A 15,608-nucleotide genomic window follows, 5' to 3' on the forward strand; every position below is an offset into this window, starting at 1 on the left:
TCGTAAAGCCCTTCTATGTAATAAGCCAGGATGAGGGCTCCATTCTCTGTTCCTTGGGGGTCACTGAGCTAAGTGACTTGGCATCCATATTAGGCAGTTTCCTCTACAATGTTTAGTATTTCAGAAGGTACTAAGGTTCTCTTCTTTTTGAAACACCTCCCTCCCTCCTTCCCTCCCTCCCTCCAAGGTTGGAGCTGAGGTTTTCTGGCCTCCTTTCCCTCCTGACCAGCTCAGGGCTGTCAGGGTAGGCCCAGCTTGCCTGCAGAGAGTTAGGAGCCTCTTTAGAAACTCCCATGGATTCTCCTTTCCCTCTTCTTGCTTTTGGGCCAAGTTCATGGCTGGCTTTTTCTTCTCACTAGAGAAAAGTAATTGGTTAACTTGGTTCTTGCTCAGCTGGCAAAGTTCAGTGCTTGGTGAACCTGGTGAACTTGTCATCAGTCTTCTCCAGACCCACATCTTTTCACCTGTGCTTCCCGTACCAAACATTGGTCAACAAAAGTGTTTTGAGGGGGTTTAACAACACGAACCAGTCACCCTCAGCTCTGCAGGTGGGGAAACTGCCAATCCTTTGCAAATGGATGATGATACTGTTATTTATAGCACTTTACTTATTTGTTTATTTGTTTGTTGTTTATTATTGGAGAGAGGGTGGAGGAGAGGAAGAGAAAGAGAAAGAAAATCCCAAGCAGGCTCCATGCCCAGTGTGGAGCCGATGCAGAGCTCGATTTCATGACCCTGGGATCATAACCTGAGTGAAAATCAAGAGTTGGATGCTGCTTAACCAACTGAACCACCCAGATGCCCCCTGTTATTTATAGTGCTTTAACGTTTGCAAATCACACCCCCTTCTATTACCGTATTTAGCTTCCCAGATGCACTTGGAGGACACATCTGCTTTTTTTTTTTTTTTTTTTTTAGATTTTATTTATTTATTCATGAGAGAGAGAGGCAGAGACATAGGCAGAGGGAGAAGCAGGCTCCCTGCAGGGAGCCTGATGCAGGACTTGATCCCAGGACCCTAGGATTATGACCTGAGCCAAAGGCAGATGTTCAACCACTAAGCCACCCAGGTGCCCTGAGGGCACATTTGCTTTTTGTCCCCATTTTAGAGATGAGGGAGCAGAGGCTGTAAGAGATTCAATTGAAAAGCAAGCAAGCAATTAACCGAGCAGGTCTTGAGCTCAGCATTTTGTGTTCTGTGTTCTGTACCTCACAAATGGCCAAGGAGGTGGTACAGTCAGTTTTCCCTGTCTTCCAGTCAAAGAATTAAAGCTAAGGGGATGTCAGTAACTAGCCCAAGGTCACCCAGCAGGGCATCGAATACAGGCCGTCTGACTGGAGAGCCGATGTTTTGTCATCTGTACTGAATTTCCCAGGGATGCAGACAGTCTGTGCAGAGCCAGGATGCCCTGCAGACCGCACATGCCATGCTCCTTCCACTCTAGCAGCCTGGCTCTCTGGAGGAGGAGGAGGCAGCATGCAGACAGGCAAGAGGACATGAGCGTGGGGCACCCACGAGTGTCCTCAGACTGTGCACCTGAGCTGATGAGCCCCATAGCCGGACGGGACATGGGGGCTGTGGTGGCCGGGATTGCCTCTTGGCTGGGCATCAGCCACTAGAGAGTGGTGGGTCTAGGATCAGCACCCCTCCTGCTAGCTGTGCGTCCCCCGCGTTCTGGCTTTAGGCAAATCCCATACTGAATCTGAGCTTCAGGGTTTTCCTTTGGAAAATGGGGAAGCATAAGGCTTCGTGAGTTGCTTTTCCCCCCATCAGATCACATGCAGTAATGAAGCAAAAGGACCTTTCCACCCCTCATGGCATAAAGAGGCAGAAGGGTGCTGATTAGGGACATGGTGGTTTCCAGGGATCCAGTCAAGGAAGCTGGCAAAGGCACGTGTTGGATGGTGCAGAGCCGCACACAACCCTGGGCTGTCACTGCCAAGGGGGACGCTGGCTTTCCGTGGGCACCAGTCCTGCTACTTCTGCCCTCATGAGCAATTTTGAAAGAAGCGTCCCTTGCTTCCTAGAGCAACTCCACCCGCCCACCCACCCTGCTGTGGTCCCTCCTGAGAGTGAGTGCCTCTGCTTTGCTTGTTCACTGACAGATGTGAGAGCAGAGGGCCGTGTTCAGACAGAACGCCAAGCGTCCGGCACGCCAGGAAGCGGCGGGAAAAGGCCATTGTAAGTGACCTGGGGCCCCGGAGCCCAGAGTGAATGGGGAAGAACAGGGGCAGCAGGACATGCCAAGGCTTCAGAGGCCCGAAGCCCTTTGAGGCTGGCTGTGGCCTGCAGAAGATAATTACATTTTTTTGACTTAAAAAGGCACAAGGGTCACCAAAGGGCATCAGAGGTGGCATTGTGCAAAGTGCGGCTGAGGGACTGGCTGTGAGGCGTGTAGTCAGTAGTGATTTTAGTGCTGAGCATCACAGGCTCGATAGAGCTGAGAGCACAGGCCGTGGGGCGGGGGGTAGGGGGGCAGGGAGCAGAGCTAGGCCAACCAGGCCACAAAGCAGCCCTGCTACTACCTCCTGTGTGACCTTGGGCAGGTCTCCCAGCTTCCCTGAGCCTCAGTTTACTCATCCATACACCAGGGAGTTGGGCCTGTCCTTCCTAAGGGTCCCCTGGCTCGATCAGGGCTAAGGGACCAGGAGAGCCTGCTCCTTGCTTCCCACTGACCTTGTTGACCCTCCTCCAGAGTTAGTCTCTGGGCCTCGGCTGTGCCAGGAGGCTGCAGAGGAGAGCCAGAGCCAGCCACTCCATGTCACTAGAAAGAAGGGAAGGGAAAGTATTCAGACAGAGGCACAGAAAGACAGACTTGCACTTGATTGCTTTTCCACCATGAGGGTGCTTCTGGGCAGAGACGTGGACGGACACATGAGGTGTGTGTACCCCAGAGGTCCACAGCTGTCTGCAAGCAGGTGCTTAGAACCACGGGCTGTGCCTGGAGCGTCTTCTTGGAATCCACATGTGACCATGCAGCGGTTGTGATGTGCCTGGCGTGGACGAGACGGACCAGGCCCCTGTTTTCATGGCTGGGGCAAAAGGGAGACGTACAACAGACTTATAAACAAGGAATAAACACTATAATCAGAGATGGGGAGAGGCGCGGTGGAATTAATTCACGTCAGGCTCAAGTCTCTGAGAGAAATAGTTGTGTTTTGATGGTTGGCGAGGATGTATTTATAGGGCAGTCTGGGAAGGGCATCTGCAAAGAGCTAGATGCTGATGGATGAAAGGAGCCACCATGAAGTTTCAGGAGGATGTGGAACAGAGGCAGGAAAGAACCTTATCAGGTTAAGGAGCTGCCAGGAGCCTGGGAGGAGGGTGTTTCTTCACTGAGCAGAATCCAGAACCTAGGGCGGAGCCCTGCTGGGTCCCTGGGCCTTGGTTTCCTCCCTGCCCCTCTGTGAGAGGAGAATGGGATGGCTCCAGAGTCCCTGGCCTTACCCTAAGCCTGTCCAAACCAGAGCTGTCTGTATTACCCACAAGAGTGCAGGTTTCCAGGAACGCAGCTGGAGTTTACCTAGCGGGTCAAAGCAACTCTTCCACTAGCAGTGGCTTTAACTGGATCCAGTCACGGATGGTAGAGGAAGAGGAGGAGACATTTCAGCCTGGGTTTCTCCCCACCCCTCCCTCTGCTGGGCAATTCTGGGGGCCCACAGCACAGCACCCAGCTCACCAGAAGTGACCTCTTAGTCCTCGTGTCCGCACGCTGCCCTGGCAAAGCTGAGGGTGATGGTGGTTCCGAGCCCTATGCCCGGGGTCCTACTGCCTTCCTCCCAGCCCACTGTGACCCCCACAATGACCTGGCTCCCCATCCTTGCCCATTACCATCTTGGCAACTTGCCTTTGTATCACAGCCTCCCCCAACTACCAAAAAAAAAGCCCCAGACTCAGAACACAAATACGGTACACAGTTATATTAATACTGATGAACCCTCTTGTCTCGTCCCTTCTCTGTTCATTTCCTTAAGTGAGCAGTGGCTTCCTTTGGGAGCCACATCCCAACCCGACACTCAGCGGCCCCCTCCTCCAAGGCAGGTCTTTTGGGAGAGGGATTGTCCTCGTCCTCTCTCTGACTCCAGCTGCAGGTGGTGTCACCTGCTCAGCCAGGCAGCACGGGCTGAGGATGAGGACTCCGTAGGAGCCCACCATCAAAGAGGTCCCAGGAAGCCAGGCAGTGACTGGGTCTCTCCGTGTCTCCCTTCTGGAGCAGGGCGAAGGCCGTGTGGTGTATGTTCGAAATCTCTCCAGTGACATGAGCTCCCGAGAGCTGAAGAGGCGCTTTGAAGTATTTGGTGAGATCGTGGAGTGCCAGGTGCTGACAAGAAGCAAGAGGTGAGTCCAGTCGTGCTATTTGCAGAGAAGGGCAGGGAGGAGGGGCAGAAGTCCCGATCCAGGGCTGGCTACACAGAAGATGCCAGAGAAGATTTGTAGAACACATATCTGAGGAAATCCACAGCCTGGACCTGGAGAGCCAGGCCCCAGAGAAGGTCCAGTAACAATTGTGTGGCCCAGCAATAAGCAGCAAACAGCTGCTAATGGTTTGCTAAGTGCAAATTCCTGTGCATTCTCTTAAATTTGTTTGATTTTTGTTTTTTAAAGATTTTATTTATTTGACAGAGAGCACAAGTAGACAGAGTGGCAGGTAGAGGGGGAAGCAGGCTCCCCACTAAGCAGAGATTCCAATGTGGAGCTCAATCCCAGGACACTGGGATCGAGACCTGAACTGAATGCAGACACTTAACTGACTGAGCCGACCTGTGCACTCATTCTATTGCTCTCCCTTTCGTGGAAGTTGAGGCAAGTTAAGTAAGCAGCTAGTTAGTAGCAGAGCCAGATCTATAGCCTACATGTCTGCTTCAGGTTTTCTACCCTGGAACTGGCCCAGGGTGGCAGACAGCCCCTGGGGCTTAAGGACACAGTTGTACTAGAACCTCACTGCCCTGCAAGAGCCCCTGCTTCACATTCCTCCATTCCTCTGGAGCAGCCAGTTTCACACCACTAATTCTGCTGTGAATCTTGATTTTTTCCTTACTTACTTGGGGAAGCAGCATTCAGAAGTCAGGGTATCTGCCAGAAGAATAGGTTGCATGTAAATGCAAAACTTAGATGTCAAAACTTTGTCAGTTTTGAGGTCATTCTGAAGTATCTCCCATTATATTTGCCAGCTAAATTATTAAGGCTTTTAAATTCTAATTTAATAATTTTAAAGAGTTTCAATGACAAAATAGTTTCTATATAGGAATCATTACATGCTTCGTATCCATTAAGGTGGCTACAGAATATCACAAGCATTGGCAAGGGTATAGAGAAATTAGAACCCTCTTGCACTTTGGGAATGCAAACTGGTGCAGCCACCATGGAAAGTGGTGTGGAGGTTCTTCCAAAAATTAAATATAGAATTACCAGGTGATCCAGCAATCCGACTGCTGGGTATAAACTTAAAAGAATTGAAAGCAAGATCTCAAAGAGATCTTTGCACGCCCATGTGTATAGGAGCTTTATTCATGATAACCCAAGAAGTGGAAACAACCCAAGTATTCCATCGACTCATGAACGGATAAGCAAAATCTGTATACACATACAATGGGATGTATTATTCAGTCTTAGAAAGGAAGGAAATCCTGTCACATGCTACAAGCATGGATGAACCTTGATAATCATGGATAACCTAATGATTATGCTACATGAAATCAGTAGCCACAGAAAGAGAAATGTTGAACGCCTCCACTTACATGGGGTATCTGGAGTAGTCTAATTCCTGGAAACAGCAGGCCGACAGGGAGGAGATCCGTTCACAGCAGTGTGGTTGTACTTAACACGCCCAGTGTTGGTGAGCCCGTCCTGAGCAGTCGGGGGACTCCAGCTTGTCTCTATGCCGAGGAGTATAGGTAGCAGAGGGACGGAGCAGCCAGGAGTCTCTTTCTTGTTGTTTGTGGAGCTGAAGAGCTGAGGGAAGAACTGACCCCAGGACCCCCTCACCTCAGCATCCTTCTCAAACGGGCTGCCCCCAGCTCTAAGTTTCCTCCTACTGGGGAAAGGGGGGAGTGTTCCTCACAGTTCCAGCCACGAGCTGGATGAATTCTTTGAGGTTCTGCTGTGCGCCAAAGGCTCATCCTTGAATGAGTCATTGTGAACACTTGGCACCGTTGTCAGAGGAGGGGGAATGGATGCTGAGCAGGACAAGCTCAGAGATGTCTACCATCAAGGACGAGATGCGTACCGAATACCAGCTGCGTTAGGGAAGGGGGAAGGCCGCATTAGCAGCCAAGGAAGTGGTGGCTGAGGCTGGCTTTGAAGGAGGCAGGAGGGGTAGGGTGGGGGCATAGGTATGGCAAACAGGCTTTCTTGAAGGGAGGTCTGAGTTCGAAAACCCTGCCCTGCCCCCTTGCCTTTGGGCAAATTCTGAACTCCACAGAGCCTATTTCCTTATCCCTGAGGGGGAGAAAATGCCAGAAGCCACTCACCCGGCGGTCTGAAAGTGAGGCACCCTGGCAAACATTCTGTAAATCACCTGCTCTTACTGTTACTGCACAGTAGAGGTCAGCCTGGCAGTTGCCATCATATGTATTTGGGGGGCCATGGACATGGTTAGTGGTTCTAACCACTAAGCAGTGTGGTTCTCTGCTCGTCGCCGACTAATGGGTGGCCTGAGAGTGTCGACCAAGCTGGCTCAGTAACACGCTCCCCCTGGCATCTCCCCACAGAGGTGAGAAGTATGGCTTCATCACCTACCGGTGTTCTGAGCACGCTGCCCTGTCTCTGAGGAACGGCGCTGCCCTGCGGAAACGCCACGAGCCCTCCTTCCAGCTGAGCTACGGAGGGCTCCAGCACTTCTGCTGGCCCAGACACACTGACTATGGTAAGTACATAAGGCCCCGGCACATTCCAGCGAGGCCTAAACCCCCTCTGGACCCAGCTTCCACTCTAACGCTCTAATGTGCCATTGGTACAACCTTGTAGCTGGGAGGCCGCCATCTGGTTTTCCTTCTGGTCTCTGGCCCATCTTGTCCTGTCTCAAGACTGATACCAAGAGAGAGATACTGATACCAAGAGAGAGATTCGGGCCCCCCGGGGCCCCTTGGAAGGTCCAGTCTTGTGTTCACAGCCAGTTGGCAGAACCATGATTATTGCCTCTGACCTCACAGGGCCAGTGGCTGCCCTGCTGCCCTCCGGGGCATTCTGTGGTGGCCCCAACAGCTAGTAGACAGCCTTGTCCATTAATGGGCCACAGTGAAATAATATTGTCACCATGCCCTCCCCATTTGGGGGCGAGTTGGTGAAGAAGGACAATTTAGGAGAGAATTATCTGTGGAGGAGAGTCCGACACAGCCTCCCGAAGTACTGGGCTGAGTGCGAGGAGACACAGGATGGCTCCGGGCCAGACACTGTTCCATCTGACTTCCTGTCCACGCATGAGGTCTGGTTCCATATCTACATAGGGAGGGCATCCTAGCTTTGTTGGCCACCTTATGCGACTTCTGCAGTGGTTTACTAGTGGGCAAGAAGCTCTTAGGGAAACAGATTTACAGGATAATCAGAACCAGAAGAGATCTCTGGGGTGCTCTAGTTGGGGCCACCACGTTCTAGAAGCAGGGCCACCCTGAGACGTTGATGACAGGGCTGAGGTGTCACGGTAGGCCAGCGGAGGTCACGCGTGCTGTCTAGTGCTGTGAGGCCGTGGGCCACATGCCCTCCGTGGGCCTGGCCCTGGTGGCAGCTTTTCTGATGGTCAAGCCTTTCTGAGTTGCTCACTGCCTTCCCCCTCTCCTTGACTCCCCTGCCCCCTGCCCAGATTCCAATTCAGAAGAGGCCCTTCCTGCATCAGTGAAAACCAAGTACGAAGCCATGGATTTTGACAGCTTACTGAAGGAGGCCCAGCAGAGCCTGCATTGATAACAGCCTTAACCTTCGAGGAATACCTCAATACCTCAGACAAGGCCCTTCCAATATGTTTACGTTTTCAAAGAAATTAAGTCTATGAGAAGGAGAGAGAGCGAGCGCGTGAGAGAACACACGTGAGAGAGAGAGACTTGAAACTGCTGTCCTTTTAAAAAAAAAAATCAATGTTTACATTGAACAAAGCTGCTTCTGTCTGTGAGTTTCCATGGTGTTAATGTTCCACTGCCACATTAGTGTCCTCGCTTCCGGCGGGTGGCCCCGGGTGCGCCTCCAAGTGCTGGGTCAGTCACCCATCTCCCCTTTCTTCCCGAGAACTTCCCCTCGTAGACGTGCAGCCGTGTTCACCATAACATTTCTTGTCTATAGTATGTGATGATGAAATTGTTACTCGTGAATAGAATCAGGATTATAAACTCATTTTTAATTGAAGAAAAAAAAGTATATCCTTAAAATAATGTATTTATGGCTCAGATGTACTGTGCCTGGGATTATTGTATCGCTTCCTTGATTTTTTAACTATGCACTGTCGTGAGGTGTTTGCCACTGAGCTGCTCTGCTCCCTCTGCCAGAATGCCCTCGAGGTGCTGGGCAGCTGGTGTGTTGGTCCCCAGGGAAGTGTGGCCTGCAGCCACACCTGGGAGCAGTGGAGAGAGGTTCTGGGACCTTCCTGCCTAGCTCTGCCCCATTGCTCACTGAGCACGTGTGGGTCCAGTTATGGTTGGAGCCCCCATCTGGTGCCAGCTTGTGCTCAGGGCTTGTGCCTGGCCTGGAGTGCTCGTATCCTATCCTGGCCGGCCTTGTATGGAAGGTGGGGCAAGCTGCATTGCTCTTGTTTTTCCAGGGGAGGCGGGCAGTGGTCCCAAGAGGTGAGATGACTTGCCCGAAGTCCCACGGCCAGTGAAAGGGCAGAGCAGTGACCCAGCTGAGGTCTCCTGATTCCTGGGCCCCTGCTCGTGCAGTAGCTGGGATAAAGGTACACAGCTCCAGGGACTGGTAGAGGTGAGGGTGGCTATGCTGGGCCACAGGCAAGAAGCCTGTGGGCTTACTCTGAGGGGTAAGTCAACAGCTGACTCACCAGCATTAGGCAAGTTTAGGCTCAGGCATGTGTCTTAATCCAGAGGGTTCTGTGGATATCTACACCTGTGGACATGCCATCAGAGCTTCAGTGACACACCTGGAGAGGCACAGGCAGGTGATCTGGGAGCAATCATCCCTTTGGGGCCAGCCATGAACCCATCCTACTCCTACTAGCTTGTCTTTCCCTTGTCTTCACTTGTAAAGCCGTTTTGGTGGCATGGGGCGAGGGGAGCAGGAAGGGCATGTGAGGGCCAGGGGTGGATAAGACAGTCTCCAAGGTCCTTGCTAACTTTGACAACATTCTAATTGGGCTTTACTTTAAAATTTCTGTTCTTGAGTGATGTCAAACCATGTCCATCTTGGATGTTCTGCAGGTGCCTTCGGGGCCATTCGGGAGGGAAAGCATGGCCAGGCAGGGTATGAGCTTGTTACTTCTGCTTCAGACAGAGCGGCTCCACCTTAATCTGGTTCATATGTCAGGGTTCCTTGGGAAATGTTTGTATTAAGAAGAAAAGAGAAAGAGTCCTGCTTGCTTTCAAAATGTTTGAAATTAACCCGTTAAAACTAAAGAAGCTAATTTAATCTATTGCGATTGCCAGGCTTAGAAATTTGAGACTTGGTAGTTGATTATTATTATTTTATCAAATTAATCATTTGATAAAATGATTATTTTAATTGATCATCAAATGCCTTAGTAGGTATGCTGAGCCAATGAGCTTGTCCTGAGAGGTGAAGATACTCCAAGCCTGCGGAGAAGGCTGGAGGAAACGGGCTTTAGAAGGAATAGCGAATTTGAGCTCCTGTGTATCAAGTCACTTGACCTCCCTGGGCCCCAACTTCCTTTTCTGAAAGGACTGAGAGGGAGAAGTAGGCAAGTCAATCCCTAAGGTCCCAGCCCTCTCTGAATCTAACCTTCTGGAAAGGTGGTATCTAGCTCAAGATGGCAAATACATGGCACATGTGCCACTACTCCCACATCCTTGGCCAGTGGCAGACATAACTAATCAACCACAGTACTCACGTTCTTTGAGCTTGGTCATACTTTTAGAACTCTCAACACAGTGCTCTGGGCAGCCATTACTAACATCAGAGTTTAACCTATTTGACATCCTGGTCTGATCTTTGAAAGGCTCCCAATTCTACAGATCCAAATGGTGACTGGGTTTCATGCTGTCTCATCCCTGTCTCTCATGTCCTGATCTAAGAGAGAAAATTCCCCTAAAGCGATTCATTGGCACAGGACTCCCAATAATACTGTGACACACAGCCCCCACTTGGGTGGCCGATGGAGCAAGTGGAATAGCAGATGTGAAATGTTTGAGGGAGGTGGGGTTTATGAGGATAAACCCAAGAAAAGGACTTTCCACAGCACAGACCTGAATGTTGTAAATTCCTTTTATAGCTCTTCACTGCCTAGCATACAGTAGGCACATTATAAATGGTTATGGAATGCAATAGAATAGAATTTAAATCTGTCTGCTGCCTCCCCTAAGTCCTGATTTGACCAAGGAGTACCCTGAGGTTCCACCCCTGTGGAAGCCAAGGGGAAGGAACTCCAGAGTCTGGAGAGCTGGGTTGAGTCTTGGCTCCACCAAGGACTTTGTGACCTTGCTAAAACCCTTGCCCTCCCCTCCGCACCAGAAGGAGTTGGACTAGAGGTTCTCTAAGCCGCTGCTATTTGCTTCTTCTTTGCTCACCCTAGGCCAGAGCTTTTACCCTGGGCAGGTGGTACCAGAGGGTAAAGAAATACCAGGTTGTAGTGGAAGACCAGTCTCTCCCTCCCCTCTTCTGGGTCAGCTGAGGCTGCCCATCCACTTCGGATTAATACAGGGCACTTGAAGTCACTTAGATACTACCCCTTGAGCAGAGCAGAGATCTGAGCATGGCACTGGGAGGTAACGTGCCTAAGGTCAGGGCTGGCTGCGGTGGGAGAGGAAGCCTGCCAAGACCGCCAAGCAGTTTCTGCTTGCCATCCCATCCATAAAAGGCTACAAGTTCTAAAATTGACCAAGCCTGCAGACAACCTCTATCTGGAAGACTCATTCGGTGCTGTGTATTATTAACCAAGGAGACTCCAAGGTCTCTCCAGGAAAACTTGTCCACCTTGGTCTCTTGCCCACCATATTAAGGAGTAAACCCAGAGGGAGCAGCGGCCACTGGCAACCATCTCGTTGTAGCTCTGTCCTAGTATTTGCTCTGGATGATGTTTACATGTGATTGCCATAAAAGCTTACTGTAGACTGTGTTGACAGCCGCCCGTGTGGGGCAGGTTGTACTGTCCGTCTCTGTGCCGTGCTGGTGTTTCCAGAAATGTCCGATCCAACCGCTAAGTGGAATTCATCTCCTTCCTCAGTCGGTACCAGGCTGAATCAGAATCCTCACTCTTGGGGGTTCTGGTTGCCTAAGGAAAATGCATCAAAGAGGTAAAGAATATGAGTGGATGGAGTGCAGAGAAAGCCGACCACCCCCCCCCCCCGCCCCCCATTATCCCACCACATCTTGCTCCCAAGCCAGGAAACTGTTTTGAGTCAAAGAGCCATGAGTCAGGTGTCCGCATCTGCTCTGAGGCCTTGCTGTGTTGGCATGTTGACCGTGCTCAGGGGAGAGGCAGGGCTTCGGGGGCTTCGGGGGGCAGGGGGAGGAAGGGAGGAGCACTCGGAGCTGCAAACACTCAGTACCCAAGTCCTGATGCAGGAAGAGATGCATAAAGCCTATGCTCTTAGAGGTTTTGAGCGTGGTCTCTTCTGGGCAGATGTGGCACGCATGCCGAGGCCCCCGTGCAAGCGGTGAGGGGGCGGCAGGGAGGGCACTGACACGTCGTCCTCCTGCGTGGGCTGGGGAGGACCTCCTGCCAGGCCTGGGCTCCCGTTGAAATCACAGCTGAGCCTCCAGCTTGAGGGAGGGGCTGTCCCAGCTGTGAAGCAGAACCAACGCTAGACACTCGGTTGATCTAACTCCGTGACATCAAAACCGCAGTGTTTTCTTAGCGTTTGAGATCTAGCAGTTCCCCCTCCAATAGGATGAAGGGAAGAAATTGGATGTACGGTAGCAAATAAAGTGAACCTCATGGTTTTGCTGGCCAAAGAAGAGGGACCCCCTCACCCCTTCCCACTGGGGCAGAAGGAGAGCAGTTAGTGTTTGTGTGCAATATGTTGGAGCTGGCCCCCGAGTCCTGGGGGGGGGGGGGCATCTGCCCACATAGGTGGGCTCCGAGGCTGCCTGCTTGAGTCCGGAGGTACAGGGTAAATGGAGGGAGAGCTCGGGAGCTGGGAAACCCACAGAAATGTTCTTGGCCTGAAACAGATGGTGGGGTGGGGGGAGGACCCATAGGAGGCGGCTGCAGGACGTCCAGGAGGCAGGCAGAGGCTGACTTTGCATTGAAGCAATAAAAGCACTTTGAGAAAACTACACTGCAGCCTGGCTCCATGTTTCTACCCAGCAGATTCGGGTCTCCCTGGGCTATGTGAGGGACTCTCCTAGGCCCTGGGCGGGGGTCAGGAGGGGGGCTGGTGGGAGAGGGCAGAGCCAGGCCTAGAGTGAGCCCTGGCCCGCCTTCTTGTTGGAGGCCCCAGTTTAGATCTTGGTACCGATTTTTCATGGATGGATTAAAAAGTCAAAGCAGCCCAGCTGACGGAAACGGGTTTCCAGAGCAAGTCATGTAACTATATAAGCCATCTCAGTGAGAGACCTGATGTTTCTCACTTGCTGTGTGATCTGGGACCTCTGTTCCCTCCACTAATGAAGGAGAACATTGGGCAGAATGAGCACCAGGGTCCCTTTCGAGCCCAATAGGCTCGGGCTCCCACCCTGGAGCCCCGGGCGTGGGTCACTAACCTGTGAAACTGATCCCATCCTCTGGCTGCGCCCAGCTCGAGGCCTGGGTGAGAGAGTTCTCCGCAAGGTAACCAACCAGCAGCAGATTCAAGCCCACCCGGTCCTGGCCGAGCTACCCTGTGTGCAGGCCAGCTCCCCAGGACAGATCTAAGCCATAGTTTCTCATGGGGATGGTGAGAAGTTCGACCCCAGCTTGGCCAGGTGGCGGTTTCGAATCTCACATTAGCCTCGTCATCGTCCCCACCGAACAGCTTTTAATCCGAATGTTGTGATGACCGCTTGGCTGTTTGTCTCTTGCTCTCAGACGATACTAGCAATACACTCTCTCCCTCCAAAACAGCTTAACTTAGGCACTTTTCCATACATTTCCTCCAAATGATTGTAACACCTCTGGGGCAACAGGGAGGCATTGATCACACCGCATATATCTAGGGCAGCTTTTTGCTTTTTGTTTCTGTAATAATACAGCAGCGGTGGCTGAGGCTTTGAGATCCCGGAGGACAGGTTTGCAGGTATTCCGTGTCCTCAGAACACCTTGCACATTTGGAAGCAGCATAGACATCCGACTCCCCGGACCGGAGGCACCTTGGAAAATCCGGTTTTGTTAGGTGGTCCGTCCCTGGGCAGAGCAACACCTCAAAGCCTTGTTTCTATAGCTGAACCCCCCTGTGCTGTCTTGTCAAAGGATCCTGCAAGGAAGCCTAGCGGAGCCGCCTCTTGCGCGTGGCCCGCCTGGCGCCTGGGTGGCTTGTGAAGGGATTGGTCAGCTTCCACCTCAGCACTTTGCCTTATCAACGTCTGGTCGCCCTCTAGTGGCCAAGGACTGTCTCCACCAGCTACCCAGATGGAAGGCAAAGACATCCTTTCGGCCACCTTGCTGCCCCAACACCCATTCGGGGAATTACATGTCATGACTTGAGTGAACCGTCTTCTGTGTGTAGAGCCCAATGTAACACCAGTCAGAAGACTCCAGAAGCAACCACTAAGTAGACTCTTGCACAGACTTGAGAAGCACACTAGTTATCCTGTGGGCAGAGGAGACAGGAGTGGGCCCCGGGGAGGGGGTGGGGGTTACTCTAACTGCAATACTAGCAGCTCAGCTGCTGATCTTGTTAAGTGAACCTCTGCTGGGTGGCCCGCGCTGTACCCTTGGGGCAGGCAAAAAGGCTGGGTGTGAGGATTCTGGGGGCGGGGGGCCTGGCCATGGCCTTTGATACGGTCCACTGAAGAGCCAAACAGGTTTTTTGGTTTGTTTTTTTGTATTTTGTATTTTAAAAATGTTAAGTGTTTTTGTGTTAGGAATAAAAAGTCATAAACTCTTCCCAACTTCGTTTCTTGAGGGGTGTTCTGATTCCGATGGAAACAGGTTGGAAATCTCAAGGGGTGTGTGGCCAGTGGAACGGGGAGGCGGACCACTTGAATTTCCAGATGGTTGGGGGCGGGGAAGGTGACCATCCGGAAGGCTGGCTCAGTGCAGCCTGCTGGGAAATTCACGCCCACCCCCTTGTGCCATGGTATTAGCATTGGCTTTGAGCTTTGAGCACAGCTTCCTCCAGAGGCAGGTGCTAAGGTTGAAACCGACACAAGATCCCTCTCCCCAACCCCAGGTTTTAAAGAGACGGTGTCTGTAGCTAGCCTTAATCGACTGGGCGAGGTGGTCCCTATGGTCCCTTCCAGCATTTCCAAATCTTGGACTCAAATCTTTTTCTCTTGGTGTGACCGTGCAGCCTAGAGAATTCTGAGCAATAGGGAGCCAGGGCTTTCCCCGGCTCTGTGACAGGGTCAAACCAGGGAATGGCTAAACTTGTTAGGTTTGGGCATCCCCAGGGGTACTACTGTAGGGGGCATTATTGATTGGGAAGCTCAACAAGGTAACTACAGCCTGGGGTGCGTGAGCGCAAGGCTGTGTATGTGTGTGCGTGTGTGTGCGTGTGTGCCTGTGTGTGTGTGTATTTGTCTGCTCGTGTGCACGCCTGTGTGTGTATGTGTGGAATTACATTGATGCATTTCTTGAGAAAGGTGCAAGAATTTCACCTACACAGAGGGACACATCTGCTTTGTTATTTATAATAGAAAGCTAAATTTTAATTTTTTAAAGGACACTGCTAATGATTGAGAATCGAGTTTTTAGTTTTGCTATTTTTTTTAATTGGTAGAGGATTTTTATATATTTTTTCCATTTTGTTGGGTTGTGTCCTTATTTATATAAATACTTTATCTGTAAGAGGCAAGGAAGAGACCTTCTTTGCTTTTAATTATTGTGGTTGTCATCGTCCCTATTTTATTTCTGGTGTGATTTATCTGTCTTACCTTCTAAATGAGAAACCGTTTTCCTGTATTTGTACATTGTCAGATTCTATAGTTTCATAGATAATTTAACCAAATTGCTCTATGTATTATTATTCCGTGAGTATAAAGTTCTATTTTAATGTCTGTAAATACTTCAAAACTGGCTTCTTTTCTCAGACTCCCACTGTGGGGTTATTGTTTACATCACAAAAACTGTAGAATCTCTATGCTCATGTACTGTAAATAGTGAAGTGATCTGCTTATAAATAAACTTAACAAATACACTATGGAGATTAAAAAGAAAATACCACCCACAGCCCCATTTAGATGTGTCTTTATTTGCGCTCCTGGAGGGGACACCCTGCCCACTTAATGGGAAAGGGATTCTGATTTTGGGGTCACTGTCCCAGAGAAGACCCTGGTCAGGGTGTGCCCCGCAACCTGCCAAACACTCTGAGCTCACATTGCCTTCTGTGACAGCACATTTCACGGTGATTGTGAG

At 51.0% G+C, this 15,608-nt stretch overlaps 1 protein-coding gene across 3 annotated transcripts in view; it reads left to right on the forward strand.

The window, feature by feature from the left end:
* The window catches only part of PPARGC1B (PPARG coactivator 1 beta), a 119,073-nt gene extending 103,651 nt beyond the window's left edge, over positions 1-15,422 (forward strand). The window contains exons 9-12 of one of the 3 annotated variants that reach the window (XM_041750696.1): positions 2,107-2,182; positions 4,215-4,339; positions 6,712-6,866; positions 7,800-15,422. In XM_041750696.1, the coding sequence (XP_041606630.1) occupies positions 2,107-2,182; positions 4,215-4,339; positions 6,712-6,866; positions 7,800-7,900 (457 nt within the window). In that variant the 3' untranslated portion in view covers positions 7,901-15,422. Of the gene's footprint in view, positions 1-2,106; positions 2,183-4,214; positions 4,340-6,711; positions 6,867-7,799 lie in introns of those variants that run through there. The other 2 variants (XM_041750697.1, XR_005987003.1) reach the window with 2 other exon arrangements.
* The last annotated feature ends 186 nt before the right edge of the window (positions 15,423-15,608 follow it).

Source organism: Vulpes lagopus, chromosome 3, assembly GCF_018345385.1.
Source record: "Vulpes lagopus strain Blue_001 chromosome 3, ASM1834538v1, whole genome shotgun sequence".
Classification (NCBI taxonomy): Eukaryota; Metazoa; Chordata; class Mammalia; order Carnivora; family Canidae; genus Vulpes; species Vulpes lagopus.